Source organism: Palaemon carinicauda, chromosome 42, assembly GCF_036898095.1.
Source record: "Palaemon carinicauda isolate YSFRI2023 chromosome 42, ASM3689809v2, whole genome shotgun sequence".
NCBI classification, from domain to species: Eukaryota; Metazoa; Arthropoda; class Malacostraca; order Decapoda; family Palaemonidae; genus Palaemon; species Palaemon carinicauda.
The window spans coordinates 35,005,520-35,024,875 of NC_090766.1; the positions used below are offsets into that span (position 1 = coordinate 35,005,520).

Consider the following 19,356-nt stretch of genomic DNA (forward strand, 5'->3'; position numbering starts at 1 on the left):
TCCTGTAGTAGTACCAGTGGTAGTAGCAGTGGTTGTTCCTGTAGTAGTACCAGTGGTAGTTCCTGTAGTAGTACCTGTGGTAGTTCCTGTAGTTGTACCAGTGGTAGTTCCAGTAGTTGTACCAGTGGTAGTTCCTGTAGTAGTACCAGTGGTAGTTCCTGTAGTTGTACCAGTGGTAGTAGCAGTTGTAGTTCCTGTAGTTGTACCAGTAGTAGTAGCAGTGTTAGTTCCTGTAGTTGTACCAGTAGTAGTTCCTGTAGTAGTACCAGTGGTAGTAGCAGTGGTTGTTCCTGTAGTAGTACCAGTGGTAGTTCCTGTAGTAGTACCTGTGGTAGTTCCTGTAGTTGTACCAGTAGTAGTTCCTGTAGTTGTACCAGTGGTAGTAGCAGTGGTAGTTCCTGTAGTAGTACCAGTGGTAGTTCCTGTAGTAGTACCTGTAGTAGTTCCTGTAGTTGTACCAGTGGTAGTTCCAGTAGTTGTACCAGTGGTAGTAGCAGTTGTAGTTCCTGTAGTTGTACCTGTGGTAGTAGCAGTGGTTGTTCCTGTAGTAGTACCAGTGGTAGTTCCTGTAGTTGTACCTGTGGTAGTTCCAGTAGTTGTACCAGTGGTGGTTCCAGTAGTTGTACCAGTGGTAGTTCCTGTAGTTGTACCAGTGGTAGTTCCCGTAGTTGTACCAGTGGTAGTAGCAGTTGTAGTTCCTGTAGTTGTACCAGTAGTAGTAGCAGTGGTAGTTCCTGTAGTTGTACCAGTAGTAGTTATTGTAGTAGTACCAGTGGTAGAAGCAGTGGTTGTTCCTGTAGTAGTACCAGTGGTAGTTCCTGTAGTAGTACCTGTGGTAGTTCCTGTAGTTGTACCAGTGGTAGTTCCAGTAGTTGTACCAGTGGTAGTTCCTGTAGTAGTATCAGTGGTAGTTCCCGTAGTTGTACCAGTGGTAGTAGCAGTTGTAGTTCCTGTAGTTGTACCAGTAGTAGTAGCAGTGGTAGTAGCAGTGGTTGTTCCTGTAGTAGTACCAGTGGTAGTTCCTGTAGTAGTACCTGTGGTAGTTCCTGTAGTTGTACCAGTGGTAGTTCCTGTAGTTGTACCAGTAGTAGTTCCTGTAGTTGTACCAGTGGTAGTAGCAGTGGTAGTTCCTGTAGTAGTACCAGTTGTAGTAGCAGTTGTAGTTCCTGTAGTTGTACCAGTGGTTGTACCAGTAGTAGTTCCTGTAGTAGTACCAGTGGTAGTAGCAGTGGTAGTTCCTGTCGTTGTACCAGTGGTAGTAGCAGTGGTAGTTCCTGTAGTAGTACCAGTGGTAGTTCCCGTAGTTGTACCAGTGGTAGTAGCAGTGGTACTTCCCGTAGTTGTACCATTGGTAGTTCCCGTAGTTGTACCAGTAGTAGTAGCAGTGGTAGTTCCTGTAGTAGTACCAGTGGTAGTAGCAGTGGTAGTTCCTGTAGTAGTACCAGTGGTAGTAGCTGTGGTAGTTCCTGTAGTAGTACCAGTGGTAGTTCCTGTAGTTGTACCAGTGGTAGTAGCAGTGGTAGTTCCTGTAGTAGTACCAGTGGTAGTAGCAGTGGTAGTTCCTGTAGTTGTACCAGTGGTAGTAGCTGTGGTAGTTCCTGTAGTAGTACCAGTAGTAGTAGCAGTGGTAGTTCCTGTAGTAGTTCCTGTAGTAGTAGCAGTAGTAGTTCCAGTAGTAGTACCAGTGGTAGTTCCTGTAGTTGTACCAGTGGTAGTTCCCGTAGTTGTACCAGTGGTAGTAGCAGTTGTAGTTCCTGTAGTTGTACCAGTAGTAGTAGCAGTGGTAGTTCCTGTAGTTGTACCAGTAGTAGTTCCTGTAGTAGTACCAGTGGTAGTAGCAGTGGTTGTTCCTGTAGTAGTACCAGTGGTAGTTCCTGTAGTAGTACCTGTGGTAGTTCCTGTAGTTGTACCAGTGGTAGTTCCAGTAGTTGTACCAGTGGTAGTTCCTGTAGTAGTACCAGTGGTAGTTCCCGTAGTTGTACCAGTGGTAGTAGCAGTTGTAGTTCCCGTAGTTGTACCAGTAGTAGAAGCAGTGGTAGTAGCAGTGGTTGTTCCTGTAGTAGTACCAGTGGTAGTTCCTGTAGTAGTACCTGTGGTAGTTCCTGTAGTTGTACCAGTGGTAGTTCCTGTAGTTGTACCAGTAGTAGTTCCTGTAGTTGTACCAGTGGTAGTAGCAGTGGTAGTTCCTGTAGTAGTACCAGTTGTAGTAGCAGTTGTAGTTCCTGTAGTTGTACCAGTGGTTGTACCAGTAGTAGTTCCTGTAGTAGTACCAGTGGTAGTAGCAGTGGTAGTTCCTGTCGTTGTACCAGTGGTAGTAGCAGTGGTAGTTCCTGTAGTAGTACCAGTGGTAGTTCCCGTAGTTGTACCAGTGGTAGTAGCAGTGGTACTTCCCGTAGTTGTACCAGTGGTAGTTCCCGTAGTTGTACCAGTAGTAGTAGCAGTGGTAGTTCCTGTAGTAGTACCAGTGGTAGTAGCAGTGGTAGTTCCTGTAGTAGTACCATTGGTAGTAGCTGTGGTAGTTCCTGTAGTAGTACCAGTGGTAGTTCCTGTAGTTGTACCAGTGGTAGTAGCAGTGGTAGTTCCTGTAGTAGTACCAGTGGTAGTAGCAGTGGTAGTTCCTGTAGTTGTACCAGTGGTAGTAGCAGTGGTAGTTCCTGTAGTAGTACCAGTGGTAGTACCAGTGGTAGTTCCTGTAGTTGTACCAGTGGTAGTAGCAGTGGTAGTTCCTGTAGTAGTACCAGTGGTAGTAGCTGTGGTAGTTCCTGTAGTAGTACCAGTGGTAGTTCCTGTAGTTGTACCAGTGGTAGTAGCAGTGGTAGTTCCTGTGGTAGTACCAGTGGTAGTAGCAGTGGTAGTTCCTGTAGAGGTCCCAGTGGTAGTAGCAGTGGTAGTTCCTGTAGTTGTACCAGTGGTTGTACCTGTAGTAGTTCCTGTAGTAGTAACAGTGGTAGTACCAGTGGTAGTTCCTGTAGTTGTACCAGTGGTAGTAGGAGTGGTAGTTCCTGTAGTAGTACCAGTGGTAGTTCCTGTAGTAGTACCTGTGGTAGTTCCTGTAGTAGTACCAGTGGTAGTTCCGCTAGTTGTACCAGTAGTAGTAGCAGTGGTAGTTCCTGTAGTTGTACCAGTAGTAGTTCCTGTAGTAGTACCAGTGGTAGTAGCAGTGGTAGTTCCTGTAGTTGTACTAGTGGTAGTAGCAGTGGTAGTTCCTGTAGTAGTACCAGTGGTAGTTCCTGTAGTAGTACCTGTGGTAGTTCCTGTAGTCGTACCAGTGGTAGTTCCCGTAGTTGTACCAGTGGTAGTAGCACTGGTAGTTCCTGTAGTTGTACCAGTGGTAGTAACAGTGGTAGTTCCTGTAGTTGTACCAGTGGTAGTTCCCGTAGTTGTACCAGTGGTAGTAGCAGTGGTAGTTCCTGTAGTAGTACCAGTGGTAGTAGCAGTGGTAGTTCCTGTAGTTGTACCAGTGGTAGTAGCAGTGGTAGTTCCAGTGGTAGTACCAGTGGTAGTTCCTGTAGTAGTACCTGTGGTAGTTCCTGTAGTTGTACCAGTGGTAGTAGCAGTTGTAGTTCCTGTAGTTGGACCAGTGGTAGTAGCAGTGGTAGTTCCTGTAGTAGTACCAGTGGTAGTAGCAGTGGTAGTTCCTGTAGGAGTAGCAGTTGTAGTTCCTGTAGTTGTACCAGTGGTAGTTCCAGTGGTAGTTCCTGTAGTAGTACCAGTGGTAGTAGCAGTGGTAGTTCCTGTCGTTGCACCAGTGGTAGTAGCAGTGGTAGTTCGTGTAGTAGTACCAGTGGTAGTTCCCGTAGTTGTACCAGTGGTAGTAGCAGTGGTAGTTCCCGTAGTTGTACCAGTTGTAGTAGCAGTGGTAGTTCCTGTAGTAGTACCAGTGGTAGTAGCAGTGGTAGTTCCTGTAGTAGTACCAGTGGTAGTAGCAGTGGTAGTTCCTGTAGTAGTACCAGTGGTAGTTCCTGTAGTTGTACCAGTGGTAGTAGCAGTGGTAGTTCCTGTAGAAGTACCAGCGGTTGTAGCAGTGGTAGTTCCTGTAGTTGTACCAGTGGTTGTACCAGTAGTAGTTCCTGTAGTAGTACCAGTGGTAGTAGCAGTGGTAGTTCCTGTAGTTGTACCAGTGGTAGTAGCAGTGGTAGTTCCTGTAGTAGTACCAGTGGTAGTTCCTGTAGTAGTACCTGTGGTAGTTCCTGTAGTCGTACCAGTGGTAGTTCCCGTAGTGGTACCAGTGGTAGTAGCAGTTGTAGTTCCTGTAGTTGTACCAGTAGTAGTAGCAGTGGTAGTTCCTGTAGTAGTACCAGTGGTAGTTCCTGTAGTAGTACCTGTGGTAGTTCCTGTAGTCGTACCAGTGGTAGTTCCCGTTGTTGTACCAGTGGTAGTAGCAGTTGTAGTTCCTGTAGTTGTACCAGTGGAAGTAGCAGTGGTAGTTCCTGTAGTAGTACCAGTGGTAGTAGCAGTGGTAGTTCCTTTAGTAGTACCAGTGGTAGTTCCCGTAGTTGTACCAGTGGTAGTAGCAGTTGTAGTTGCTGTAGTTGTACCAGTGGTAGTAGCAGTGGTAGTTCCTGTAGTTGTTCCAGTGGTAGTAGCAGTGGTAGTTCCTGTAGTAGTACCAGTGGTTGTACCAGAAGTAGTTCCTGTAGTAGTACCAGTGGTAGTAGCAGTGGTAGTTCCTGTAGTTGTACCAGAGGTAGTAGCAGTGGTAGTTCCTGTAGTAGTACCAGTGGTAGTAGCAGTGGTAGTTCCTGTAGTAGTACCAGTGGTAGTAGCAGTGGTAGTTCCTGTAGTTGTATCAGTGGTAGTAGCAGTGGTAGTTCCTGTAGTAGTACCAGTAGTAGTAGCAGTGGTAGTTCCTGTAGTAGTTCCTGTAGTAGTAGCAGTAGTAGTTCCAGTAGTAGTACCAGTGGTAGTTCCTGTAGTAGTACCAGTGGTAGTAGCAGTTGTAGTTTCTGTAGTAGTCCCAGTGGTAGTTCCTGTAGTACTTCCTGTAGTAGTAGCAGTAGTAGTTCCAGTAGTAGTACCAGTGGTAGTTCCTGTAGTAGTACCAGTGGTAGTATCTGTCGTTGATCCTTGTAATTAAAAAGAATATATTGAATAAATAAATATTAAAGCTATAATCATTTTCATCTTTCAAGAATTTTTTTCTTTATTCATTTTACTTTTCAAGATAATGATTTTTTTAATGATATTTTTTTTAGATGTGTAAGGTTATATTTAGAAATTTATTCCCTACGTGTATGTTGTAACTCTCATTAAAAATTATTTTTTCCTTTATTTTTGAGGATATTGATTTTTTTTAAAATAATTCATAGATGGTTAAGGTTAACTCTAGGAATGGATGTCCTAAGTTGATGTTCTAACTCATTAAAATTATTACAGTAATATAAAGTTTCTGTTTTCAATTTTGGGAGAAAACAAATATATATTTGTCATATCCCAAGTTTCTAAATGGTAACATATATGAACAAGGCTATAAACATTAATGTTTATCAGACTAAGGAAAAGTGAATATAATTGATTACGAGACATAATTCGTATTCAGTGTTGTTGAGGAATAAAACAGTTGATAAATCACATCTAAAATCTTATCTGGAGCAAATCCAGTAAGAGATAATCCAACTAAAATTGATGGAGAAATGAATCATTTACAAAAGATTGGATTACAAAATAGGGCAGATAAGTCAATTTGAAATACAATAAGAAACATTGTATTCTTGACGCATTCACCTCAGCTTAGACGTATGATAATGTGGTCTGTGTTGCTGTGGTGTTTTTTAGCATTAGTGGTAGTAATGTACATGTTACAATAATAGTGCATGTTACAAGATTTAGTACATACTACAAGAGGCAGTACATGCTACAAGAGGTAGTTCGTGTGATGTTTGCAAGTTTCTATTTTTTTCCCTGATATTTTCATTGTTAGTCATCATAGTTGTGACTGGGGTAATTTTTAGTAGTCGTTGAAGCATTGTTGACATAGTTCATACAATGTTACCAGAGGTAATGACTGGTTTTATCCAGCGTCGAATTTAATATAGTTCCATTGGTGTAACCTACCATAGTGTTGGTAATTTTTTTATAATTGTTCCTATGCTAGTTCCAGTTCTTGTAATTGTGTAGTTCTTTTTGGATTTGATTGCCAAGGAGAATTGAAAACCAAATCTAGCTTTTATTCATGATTTAAAAAAAAAAAAAAATTCAATATCAGGAAGGAAAAGGTAAAACATTTCTCATAAAATGATCAGTTCTAATAAAAAGTGTCCAAAATAATGATAAACTTTGCAGTAATTCCCAAACATCTAAGATATCTATGTGATTGCAAATGGAAAAAGGGAGAATATAACTTATGATTTCGGTCACAATGGCATATCTTACTTATTCATAAGTTCAAACTTTCAGCAAATGTTCTTATGTTGAACAGGCTGATATTAATCTTTTCATAGTTTAATATGACTTATATTTTGTTGTTAATATTTTTAAAGTATTTTATCAATTGTTAAATATATCTCATATGGTTTATTTTTTCCTTATTTCTTTTTGTTATTGGGATATTTTTCCCTGATGGAGCCCCTGGTCTTATGGCATCCTTCCTTTCCAGCTAAGGTTTTAGCTTATAGAGTAATAATAATAATTTGGTAAGTGGTATGTGTATTTCGTAGGGTGTAACCCCAACACTCCTAAGGAATTTTGTATTTCAACTTTCTGAACTTCAGTGTGCAAAAATTGAAGAGTTTATACTTGGTAAAGTGTGTGTTAGGATAGGAAATGAAGTGAGTGAGTGGTTTCCAGCGAGAGTGGGGCTGAGACAGTGATGTGTGATGACGCTATGGTTGTTCATTTTTTTTGTTGATAGAGTTGTAAGAGAGATGAATGCTCGAGTGGTTGATCGAGGGTTGAAACTGATAGAAGAGAATAATCATGAGTGGAGGTGAATCAGTTCTTGATTGCGTATGATACTGTATTAGTTGGAGACTTGGAGGAGAAGCTGGTCCAATTAGTGATTGAGTTTGGAAGGGTGTGTGAGAGAAGGAAGATGAGAATTAATATGGGTAAGAGTAAGTTTATGAGATGCACAAGAAGGGAGGGTGGTGCTAGATTGAATGTCATGTTAAATAGAGAGTTACTTAAGGAAGTAGATCATTTTGATTACTTAGCGTCTGTTGTTGCTGAAAATGGTGGAGTGGGAGCAGATGTACATGAGAGAGTGAATGAAGGATGTAAAGTGATGGGGGCCAGTGAAAGGAATGGCAAAGAATAGAAGGCTAAAATGAATGTAAAGAAAATTTGTATGAGAGAGTGATTGTAACAACTCTGTTCTATGGATCGTAGTGTGGTAGATGAAAGTAACAACTCTGATTTATGGATCGTACTGGTGACGGGTGAAAGTGACGAAGAGACAGAAATTGAAAGTGTTCAAGATGAAGTGTCTAAGGAGTATGACTGGTGTATCTCGATTAGAGTTAAGAATGCACTAGCGAGCATGAGAACAAGTGCAAGGAAGGAATTAGCAGCTAGAAGGGGTATGAATATGTTGAGGTGGTTTGGCCACGTAGAGAGAATGAAAATAGGCATCTGCTGAAGAAGGCGATGAATGCATGTGTTGATAGGAGAAGTACAAGAGGAAAGCAGTACTAACCAAACTCGGTTTAACTCCTCGTCAGGCAGGGAAGAACAAAGAGAATGAAAATCCCCTTATGTTATCATTTATGACGGCTACCCCAAAAATTGGTGGAAGTGCCATGGTAGATAGATAGATAGATATCTCTCAGTGACCAATCTACAAATTGATGTTGTATGTATTATATATAAGATATACATAATTTATGTGTATTATTATAATATAGATAATATATTCATATATATATATATATATATATATATATATATATATATATATATATATATATATTAAATATATATAATGCGTTTATATGTATAATTTCTTTATTGATTCAATAATTTCTTTTTCTTATAGTAATGATCATGTGTTAACCGTATATAAAATCTTTCAAAGTTATTATTATTATTATTATTATTATTATTATTGTTATTATTATTATTATTATTATTATTATTATTATTATTAAATGCTAAGCTAAAACCCTAGTTGGAAAAGCACGATGCTATGAGCCCAGGGGCCCCAACAGGGAAAATAGCCCAGTGAGGAAAGGAAATAAGGAAAAATAAAATATTTTAAGAATAGTAACAATAATAAAATAAATATTTCCTATTTAAATTATAAAAACTTCAACAAAACAAGAGAACGAGAAACCAGATAGAAAAGTGTGTTCGAGTGTACCCTCAAGCAAGAGAACTCTAACCCAAGGCAGTGTAAGACCATGGTACAGAGGTTATGGCACTACCCAAGAATAGAGAACAATGGTTTGATTTTGGAGTGTCCTTCTCCTAGAAGAGCTGTTTACCATAGCTAAAGAGTGTTTTCTACCCTTACCAAGAGGAAAGTAGCCACTGAACAATTACAGTGCAGTAGTTAACCCCTTGGGTGATGAAGAATCGTTTGGTAACCATAGTGTTGTCAGGTGTATGAGGACAGAGGAGAATCTGTAAAGAATAGGCCAGACTATTCGGTGTCTGTGTAGGCAAAGGGAAAGAACCGTAACCAAAGAGAACGGTCCTATGTAGTACGGTGTGGCCAGTCAAAGAACCCCATAACTCTCTAGCGGTAGTATCCCAACGGGCGGCTGGTGCCCAGGCCAACCTACTACCTCCAAGTTACCTATAAAATACATTTATAAATTTCTAGATGCTAATCCCATATTAAAGAATTAGCCTCTATTAAGGATATTAGATTTACATCAATATCTTCATCCATGTTTATACGTGAAAAAAATAACCAGACGTCCAGTCCAAGTACTAGGAATCAGGTCCAACAATTATTAGCTGGTGGGAAATGTGACGTCAATGGGGCATATGTTTTATATTAAACCGGTTCATGGAAAAAGAATAGGGTTTTGGAAGCGAGGCTTTGGCTCTGATGACGTCATCACTGTTTGGGAGTGCTGGACCAGTTTTTACTAGATCTTGGTCCAGTCAGGAAGATAGCCATTGGTTACAGTTGATGCTCGTGAATAGTGTGTGCCTATGTGGCACCGGCAATAGAGAGTGAGATGTCGTACACGTAATGCAAGGCCGAACAAGGGTTGAGAGTGCCTCAGATAAAACCGTAAAGTTGTAAATGAATCCAATCTACCTATCAGTCGACTACTTCGTCTGGCAGCTAGTGTGAAAGGGACCGTAGTATCTTAAGGTGTTTTCATGTTGCAAAGTATTCACTCAATAATTAGATTCCTGTTAAATGCTGATATATAAAACAATGTAACTAATATATTTTGCTCTTTTTATCAAGATGAAGACCATATTAAAAAATAATAATTGGTGTAGAATTGCACGGCATTTGCAATAATATTATTACTTATTACTAGCTGAGCTACAACCCTATTTGGAAGAATAGGATGCTACATGCCTAAGGGCTTGTAGTGGGAAGAATAGCCCAATGAGGAAAGAAAATTAGGAAATAAACTACAAAAGAAGTAATGTACAATTAAAACAATTTTTTAAGAACAGTATCACCATTAAAACATCTTTTCATATATAAACTATAAAAAGAGAATTATGTCAGCGTGTTCATCATAAAAACATTTGCTGCAAATTTGAACTGTTCAAGTTCCACTGGTTCAACTACCAGATTAGGAAGATCATTCCAGAAATTTGTCCCTGCTGGAATAAAACATTTAGATTACTGTGCAATATTGATAGTATTTCATAGTATTACGAAAAGGATGGTTCTGAATGTAAAGGACGACCAGAATTATGAAAATCTTGTGTACCATGCATAACGAACTAATTGAACGATGCTACCAGAGATTAAAATCTATATTAAGCAATAAGAAATTTCATAGGCTGTAAGTTCCTGTCCAACAAATTAAGATGAAATTCGGCAGCTGAAGACCAGACAGGAGAACAATACTTGAAACAATGCAGAATGAGAGAATTAAAACACTTCTTTAGAATAGATTGATCACCGAAAATCTTAAAATTTTTTGTGCAATTGAAGAAGACGCAGACCTAATGTGTTTCTCAAAAGTTAATTTGCTGTCGAGAATCACACCTAAAATTTTAGGAGGCATTCAAAGTTAAAGAAACATTATCAATACTTAGATGCGGATGTTGAGGAGCCACTATCCTTGACCTACTTACAATCATACTTAGAGTTTTGTTAGGATTCAACTTTATACCCAATAATTTGCACCATTCACCAATTTTAGCTAGAGCTGTATTAAGGTTTCAGCATCCCCAGATCTACATTCAGGAGATGGAATTGTTGCAAAGAGAGTATCATCATCTGCATATTTATTGAGCTTGTTTACTAGGCCAAACTACATATCATGTGTATATAGTAATGGGCCAAGAACACTACCCTCAGGAACAACAGGTAGTACATTCCTATATTGACTATGGTATCCATCAACAACAACTCTATGTGACCAATTACTGAAAAGTTCAATAATTATGATAAAAAAGACCCACCCAATCCTAACGTTTTGAATTTGAAAGCAAGGGCATCATGATTAACATGGTCAAATGGAGTGCTAAAATGAAGGCTAATTATTTGAACTTCTGACCACAATCAAGGGATTTCTGTATAGCATTGGAGATGGTACAGAGGGTATCCCATGCTCCAAGGCTTTTACAAAAGCAAAATATCAAACTAGAGAACTCGTGGTTACGTTCAGCATACCCATTTAGATGTTATGACAAAAGAGCTTCAAAATCTTTAGATAATATGGGAATTACTGAAATTATGCAGTAATCAGTGTGACTTTAGCTACGTCAAACGCTTTTACGTAATGCAGTAACATTACCAATTCTCCATGAAGTGCCCAAAGAACCCCTTTTCGCTTACTTGCGGAAAGTAACAAATAATTCAGAAGCAAGTAATGTGCAGTCTTTATAAAAAAACAAAGAAAAAATATCATTTTGGTCTACACCTCCCTGAACATTAAGGACCATCATGAGAGCTTTAATTTCACGAGATCGAAAAGCTAAATTAGTTGGTTTAGCCTCAGGAAAACAGGAATGAGAAGGATCAAGTTTCTCATTACTCTGCTGACGCTTTTTACTGTGTGGTTAAAATAGTGGTTTTTAATAGAAATCATTCCCTTTATCGTGTATATTTATTTTAGATAATTTAGTTTGTTCGGTGCTGATGCTTTCAAATTTTCTCTATTTATGTATATATATTATAGTTTTTTTGTGGACAAAGGTGGCATCGAAAAGATAATCAAGTAACCAGGAAAGTACTAAAGGTTTTCATTTTTGGAAAGGTTAAGATGATCAAGAAGTAACCAGAAAAGTACTAAAGGTTTTCATTTTTGGAAAGGTTAAGATGATCAAGAAGTAGCCAGTAAAGTACTAAAGGTTTTCATTTTTAGAAAGTTTTTCTTTAGAGGATTTTGTTATTTCACCTGAATAGAAGATCCACCAATAGATTCGTTTTACTTTTTACAATAGTTTTGAAACAAATATATTCAGTACATTAAATAAAAAAGAACTTATTATATATAACTAAAGGGGATAAAGATAGTATATTAATGATGCAGCAATACTGATTTAATTATAAAGTAATGATGGACAAGTTATAAAGGAAACATTACATCGAAAGGGTCTTAGATACGAAAGAAAAATTAATGAGAGAGAAATACAATACAAATATCACATTTTTTTCTGTGATATTTTTACTCTGTAATATTCAAGAACACTTGCAAAATAATAATAATTCATAATCAGGAAAAGAATCCAACAGTAATTATGCTTTAGAAAAAAAGGTAGAAATATACTACTCTAATTAAAGGAAACATTCTGCCATCTATTTTGAAAGTATGATTGATTAATTGATTGATTGATCATGAATTATCTGGCATCCTGATTGAAAGTATGAATAGTTTATTTTGTTTATGATATATTCTTTACATAACATTAAAAAGTGAATTTCATGCCAGTGTTAACTTTATTTTGATATGCAAACAATGTCCCCCAAAAAATGTTTCCTTTAAAAGAAAAAGGTCATGTTATTAATAAGTCAGTAGTAAAGTAGGACCGGAATAGTAGAAATGTTTGCTCATTTAAACTGAACTGATTCTTAATCAGAAATTAGAATCAGCAGAAACTGCAGTGAAGCAATGATTTATTGACTGTGTCATTGAAACATGCATTTGGAAACGGTTGAAGTTGTGCCGATGATATTTCCTGCAGTCGAACCTGGGGTAGTTTAAGTGGCACTGGTAGATATAGTTGTACCTGTGGTAGTAGCAGTGGTAGTTTCAGTAGTAGTAGCAGTGGTAGTTCCTGTAGTAGTAGCAGTGGTAGTTCCAGTAGTAGTAGCGGTGGTAGTTCCTGTTGTTGTACCAGTGGTAGTAGCAGTTGTAGTTCCTGTAGTTGTACCAGTGGTTGTACCAGTAGTAGTTCCTGTAGTAGTACCAGTGGTAGTAGCAGTGGTAGTTCCTGTCGTTGTACCAGTGGTAGTAGCAGTTGTAGTTCCCGTAGTTGTACCAGTGGTAGTTCCCGTAGTTGTACCAGTGGTAGTAGCAGTGGTAGTTCCTGTAGTAGTACCAGTGGTAGTAGCAGTGGTAGTTCCTGTAGTAGTACCAGTGGTAGTAGCAGTGGTAGTTCCTGTAGTAGTAGCAGTGGTAGTTCCTGTAGTTGTACCAGTGGTAGTAGCAGTGGTAGTTCCTGTAGTAGTACCAGTGGTAGTAGCAGTGGTAGTTCCTGTGGTAGTACCAGTGGTAGTAGCAGTGGTAGTTCCTGTAGAAGTACCAGTGGTAGTAGCAGTGGTAGTTCCTGTAGTTGTACCAGTGGTTGTACCAGTAGTAGTTCCTGTAGTAGTACCAGTTGTAGTACCAGTTGTAGTAGCAGTGGTAGTTCCTGTAGTAGTACCAGTGGTAGTTCCTGTAGTAGTACCTGTAGTAGTACTAGTGGTAGTTCCCGTAGTTGTACCAGTGGTAGTAGCAGTTGTAGTTCCTGTAGTTGTACCAGTAGTAGTAGCAGTGGTAGTTCCTGTAGTTGTACCAGTAGTAGTTCCTGTAGTAGTACCAGTGGTAGTAGCAGTGGTTGTTCCTGTAGTAGTACCAGTGGTAGTTCCTGTAGTAGTACCTGTGGTAGTTCCAGTAGTTGTACCAGTGGTGGTTCCAGTAGTTGTACCAGTGGTAGTTCCTGTAGTTGTACCAGTGGTAGTTCCCGTAGTTGTACCAGTGGTAGTAGCAGTTGTAGTTCCTGTAGTTGTACCAGTAGTAGTAGCAGTGGTAGTTCCTGTAGTTGTACCAGTAGTAGTTCCTGTAGTAGTACCAGTGGTAGTAGCAGTGGTTGTTCCTGTAGTAGTACCAGTGGTAGTTCCTGTAGTAGTACCTGTGGTAGTTCCTGTAGTTGTACCAGTGGTAGTTCCAGTAGTTGTACCAGTGGTAGTTCCTGTAGTAGTACCAGTGGTAGTTCCTGTAGTTGTACCAGTGGTAGTAGCAGTTGTAGTTCCCGTAGTTGTACCAGTAGTAGTAGCAGTGGTAGTTCCTGTAGTTGTACCAGTAGTAGTTCCTGTAGTAGTACCAGTGGTAGTAGCAGTGGTTGTTCCTGTAGTAGTACCAGTGGTAGTTCCTGTAGTAGTACCTGTGGTAGTTCCTGTAGTTGTACTAGTAGTAGTTCCTGTAGTTGTACCAGTGGTAGTAGCAGTGGTAGTTCCTGTAGTAGTACCAGTGGTAGTTCCTGTAGTAGTACCTGTAGTAGTTCCTGTAGTTGAACCAGTGGTAGTTCCAGTAGTTGTACCAGTGGTAGTAGCAGTTGTAGTTCCTGTAGTTGTACCTGTGGTAGTAGCAGTGGTTGTTCCTGTAGTAGTACCAGTGGTAGTTCCTGTAGTAGTACCTGTGGTAGTTCCAGTAGTTGTACCAGTGGTGGTTCCAGTAGTTGTACCAGTGGTAGTTCCTGTAGTTGTACCAGTGGTAGTTCCTGTAGTTGTACCAGTGGTAGTAGCAGTTGTAGTTCCTGTAGTTGTACCAGTAGTAGTAGCAGTGGTAGATCCTGTAGTTGTACCAGTAGTAGTTCCTGTAGTAGTACCAGTGGTAGTAGCAGTGGTTGTTCCTGTAGTAGTACCAGTGGTAGTTCCTGTAGTAGTACCTGTGGTAGTTCCTGTAGTTGTACCAGTGGTAGTTCCAGTAGTTGTACCAGTGGTAGTTCCTGTAGTAGTACCAGTGGTAGTTCCCGTAGTTGTACCAGTGGTAGTAGCAGTTGTAGTTCCCGTAGTTGTACCAGTAGTAGTAGCAGTAGTAGTTCCTGTAGTTGTACCAGTAGTAGTTCCTGTAGTAGTACCAGTGGTAGTAGCAGTGGTTGTTCCTGTAGTAGTACCAGTGGTAGTTCCTGTAGTAGTACCTGTGGTAGTTCCTGTAGTTGTACCAGTGGTAGTTCCTGTAGTTGTACCAGTAGTAGTTCCTGTAGTTGTACCAGTGGTAGTAGCAGTGGTAGTTCCTGTAGTAGTACCAGTTGTAGTAGCAGTTGTAGTTCCTGTAGTTGTACCAGTGGTTGTACCAGTAGTAGTTCCTGTAGTAGTACCAGTGGTAGTAGCAGTGGTAGTTCCTGTCGTTGTACCAGTGGTAGTAGCAGTGGTAGTTCCTGTAGTAGTACCAGTGGTAGTTCCCGTAGTTGTACCAGTGGTAGTAGCAGTGGTACTTTCCGTAGTTGTACCAGTGGTAGTTCCCGTAGTTGTACCAGTAGTAGTAGCAGTGGTAGTTCCTGTAGTAGTACCAGTGGTAGTAGCAGTGGTAGTTCCTGTAGTAGTACCAGTGGTAGTAGCTGTGGTAGTTCCTGTAGTAGTACCAGTGGTAGTTCCTGTAGTTGTACCAGTGGTAGTAGCAGTGGTAGTTCCTGTAGTAGTACCAGTGGTAGTAGCAGTGGTAGTTCCTGTAGTTGTACCAGTGGTAGTAGCAGTGGTAGTTCCTGTAGTAGTACCAGTGGTAGTTCCTGTAGTTGTACCAGTGGTAGTAGCAGTGGTAGTTCCTGTAGTAGTACCAGTGGTAGTAGCTGTGGTAGTTCCTGTAGTAGTACCAGTGGTAGTTCCTGTAGTTGTACCAGTGGTAGTAGCAGTGGTAGTTCCTGTGGTAGTACCAGTGGTAGTAGCAGTGGTAGTTCCTGTAGAGGTCCCAGTGGTAGTAGCAGTGGTAGTTCCTGTAGTTGTACCAGTGGTTGTACCTGTAGTAGTTCCTGTAGTAGTACCAGTGGTAGTACCAGTGGTAGTTCCTGTAGTTGTACCAGTGGTAGTAGGAGTGGTAGTTCCTGTAGTAGTACCAGTGGTAGTTCCTGTAGTAGTACCTGTGGTAGTTCCTGTAGTAGTACCAGTGGTAGTTCCGCTAGTTGTACCAGTAGTAGTAGCAGTGGTAGTTCCTGTAGTTGTACCAGTAGTAGTTCCTGTAGTAGTACCAGTGGTAGTAGCAGTGGTAGTTCCTGTAGTTGTACCAGTGGTAGTAGCAGTGGTAGTTCCTGTAGTAGTACCAGTGGTAGTTCCTGTAGTAGTACCTGTGGTAGTTCCTGTAGTCGTACCAGTGGTAGTTCCCGTAGTTGTACCAGTGGTAGTAGCACTGGTAGTTCCTGTAGTTGTACCAGTGGTAGTAACAGTGGTAGTTCCTGTAGTTGTACCAGTGGTAGTTCCCGTAGTTGTACCAGTGGTAGTAGCAGTGGTAGTTCCTGTAGTAGTACCAGTGGTAGTAGCAGTGGTAGTTCCTGTAGTAGTACCAGTGGTCGTAGCAGTGGTAGTTCCTGTAGTTGTACCAGTGGTAGTAGCAGTGGTAGTTCCAGTCGTAGTACCAGTGGTAGTTCCTGTAGTAGTACCTGTGGTAGTTCCCGTAGTTGTACCAGTGGTAGTAGCAGTTGTAGTTCCTGTAGTTGTACCAGTGGTAGTAGCAGTGGTAGTTCCTGTAGTAGTACCAGTGGTAGTAGCAGTGGTAGTTCCTGTAGGAGTAGCAGTTGTAGTAGCAGTTGTAGTTCCTGTAGTTGTACCAGTGGTAGTAGCAGTGGTAGTTCCTGTAGTAGTACCAGTGGTAGTAGCAGTGGTAGTTCCTGTAGTAGTACCAGTGGTAGTAGCAGTGGTAGTTCCTGTCGTTGTACCAGTGGTAGTAGCAGTGGTAGTTCCTGTAGTAGTACCAGTGGTAGTTCCCGTAGTTGTACCAGTGGTAGTAGCAGTGGTAGTTCCCGTAGTTGTACCAGTTGTAGTAGCAGTGGTAGTTCCTGTAGTAGTACCAGTGGTAGTAGCAGTGGTAGTTCCTGTAGTAGTACCAGTGGTAGTAGCAGTGGTAGTTCCTGTAGTAGTACCAGTGGTAGTTCCTGTAGTTGTACCAGTGGTAGTAGCAGTGGTTGTTCCTGTAGAAGTACCAGTGGTTTTAGCAGTGGTAGTTCCTGTAGTTGTACCAGTGGTTGTACCAGTAGTAGTTCCTGTAGTAGAACCAGTGGTAGTAGCAGTGGTAGTTCCTGTAGTTGTACCAGTGGTAGTAGCAGTGGTAGTTCCTGTAGTAGTACCAGTGGTAGTTCCTGTAGTAGTACCTGTGGTAGTTCCTGTAGTCGTACCAGTGGTAGTTCCCGTAGTGGTACCAGTGGTAGTAGCAGTTGTAGTTCCTGTAGTTGTACCAGTAGTAGTAGCAGTGGTAGTTCCTGTAGTAGTACCAGTGGTAGTTCCTGTAGTAGTACCTGTAGTAGTTCCTGTAGTCGTACCAGTGGTAGTTCCCGTAGTTGTACCAGTGGTAGTAGCAGTTGTAGTTCCTGTAGTTGTACCAGTGGAAGTAGCAGTGGTAGTTCCTGTAGTAGTACCAGTGGTAGTAGCAGTGGTAGTTCCTTTAGTAGTACCAGTGGTAGTTCCCGTAGTTGTACCAGTGGTAGTAGCAGTTGTAGTTGCTGTAGTTGAACCAGTGGTAGTAGCAGTGGTAGTTCCTGTAGTTGTTCCAGTGGTAGTAGCAGTGGTAGTTCCTGTAGTAGTACCAGTGGTTGTACCAGAAGTAGTTCCTGTAGTAGTACTAGTGGTAGTAGCAGTGGTAGTTCCTGTAGTTGTACCAGAGGTAGTAGCAGTGGTAGTTCCTGTAGTAGTACCAGTGGTAGTAGCAGTGGTAGTTCCTGTAGTAGTACCAGTGGTAGTAGCAGTGGTAGTTCCTGTAGTTGTACCAGTGGTAGTTCCTGTAGTTGTATCAGTGGTAGTAGCAGTGGTAGTTCCTGTAGTAGTACCAGTAGTAGTAGCAGTGGTAGTTCCTGTAGTAGTTCCTGTAGTAGTAGCAGTAGTAGTTCCAGTAGTAGTACCAGTGGTAGTTCCTGTAGTAGTACCAGTGGTAGTAGCAGTTGTAGTTTCTGTAGTAGTCCCAGTGGTAGTTCCTGTAGTACTTCCTGTAGTAGTAGCAGTAGTAGTTCCAGTAGTAGTAGTACCAGTGGTAGTTCCTGTAGTAGTACCAGTGGTAGTATCTGTCGTTGATCCTTGTAATTAAAAAGAATGTATTGAATAAATAAATATTAAAGCTATAATCATTTTCATCTTTCAAGAATTTTTTCTTTATTCATTTTACTTGATGGTGGATTTTTTCTTAATTTTCAAGATAATGATTTTTTTAATGATATTTTTTTTAGATGTGTAAGGTTATATTTAGAAATTTATTCCCTACGTGTATGTTCTAACTCTCATTAAAAATTATTTTTTCCTTAATTTTTGAGGATATTGATTTTTTAAAAAATAATTCATGGATGGTTAAGGTTAACTCTAGGAATGGATGTCCTAAGTTGATGTTCTAACACATTAAAATTATTACAGTAATATAAAGTTTCTGTTTTCAATTTTGGGAGAAAACAAATATATATTTGTCATATCCCAAGTTTCTAAATGGTAACATATATGAACAAGGCTATAAACATTAATGTTTATCAGACTAAGAAAAAGTGAATATATATAATTGATTACGAGACATAAATCGTATTCAGTGTTGTTGAGGAATAAAACAGTTGATAAATCACATCTGAAATCTTATCTGGAGCAAATCCAGTAAGAGATAATCCAACTAAAATTGATGGAGAAGTGAATTATTTACTAATGATTGGATTACAAAATAGGGCAGATAAGTCAATTTGAAATACAATAAGAAACATTGTATTCTTGACGCATTCACCTCAGCTTAGACGTATAATAATGTGGTCCCTGTTGCTGTGGTGTTTTTTAGCATTAGTGGTAGTAATGTAGATGTTACAATAATAGTGCATGTTACAAGATTTAGTACATGCTACAAGAGTTAGTACATAGTACAAGAGGCAGTACATGCTACAAGAGGTAGTTCGTGTGATGTTTGCAAGTTTCTATTTTCATCCCTGATATTTTCATTGTTAGTCATCATAGTTGTGACTGGGGTAATTTTTAGTAGTCGTTGAAGCATTGTTGACATAGTTCATACAATGTTACCAGAGGTAATGACTGGTTTTATCCAGCGTCGAATTTAATATAGTTCCATTGGTGTAACCTACCATAGTATTGGTAATTTTTTTATAATTGTTCCTATGCTAGTTCCAGTTCTTTTAATTGTGTAGTTCTTTTTGGATTTGATTGCCAAGGAGAATTGAAAACCAAATCTAGCTTTTATTCATGATTTAGAAAAAAAAAAATTCAATATCAGGAAGGAAAAGGTAAAACATTTCTCATAAAATGATCAGTTCTAATAAAAAGTATCCAAAATAATGATAAACTTTGCAGTATTTCCCAAACATCTAAGATATCTATGTGATTGCAAATGGAAAAAGGGAGAATATAACTTATGATTGCGGTCACAATGGCATATCTTACTTATTCATAAGTTCAAACTTTCAGCAAATGTTCTTATGTTGAACAGGCTGATATTAATCTTTTCATAGTTTAATATGACTTATATTTTGTTGTTAATATTTTTAAAGTATTTTATCAATTGTTAAATATATCTCATATGGTTTATTTTTTCCTTATTTCTTTTTGTTATTGGGATATTTTTCCCTGATGGAGCCCCTGGTCTTATGGCATCCTTCTTTTCCAGCTAAGGTTGTAGCTTATAGAGTAATAATAATAATTTGGTAAGTGGTATGTGTATTTCGTAGGGCTTAACCCCAACACTCATAAGGAATTTTGTATTTCAACTTTCTGAACTTCAGTGTGCAAAAATTTAAGAGTTTATACTTGGTAAAGTGTGTGTTAGGATAGGAAATGAAGTGAGTGAGTGGTTTCCAGCGAAGGGGGGCTGAGACAGTGATGTGTGATGACGCTATGGTTGTTCATTTTTGTTGTTGATAGAGTTGTAAGAGAGATGAATGCTCGAGTGG

General features: G+C 39.7%; 1 protein-coding gene across 1 annotated transcript in view; it reads right to left on the bottom strand.

Moving 5' to 3' along the window:
- The window catches only part of LOC137633096 (putative per-hexamer repeat protein 5), a 66,485-nt gene that overhangs the window by 11,066 nt on the left and 36,063 nt on the right, over window positions 1-19,356 (bottom strand). The window contains exons 14-22 of the mRNA XM_068365257.1: window positions 17,332-17,502; window positions 16,888-17,079; window positions 16,360-16,479; window positions 15,940-16,071; window positions 12,916-13,035; window positions 12,316-12,483; window positions 4,899-5,066; window positions 3,951-4,070; window positions 1,287-1,394 (exon numbers count right to left, since the gene is read on the bottom strand). Of these exons, the coding sequence (XP_068221358.1) occupies window positions 1,287-1,394; window positions 3,951-4,070; window positions 4,899-5,066; window positions 12,316-12,483; window positions 12,916-13,035; window positions 15,940-16,071; window positions 16,360-16,479; window positions 16,888-17,079; window positions 17,332-17,502 (1,299 nt within the window). The remainder of the gene's footprint in view (window positions 1-1,286; window positions 1,395-3,950; window positions 4,071-4,898; window positions 5,067-12,315; window positions 12,484-12,915; window positions 13,036-15,939; window positions 16,072-16,359; window positions 16,480-16,887; window positions 17,080-17,331; window positions 17,503-19,356) is intronic.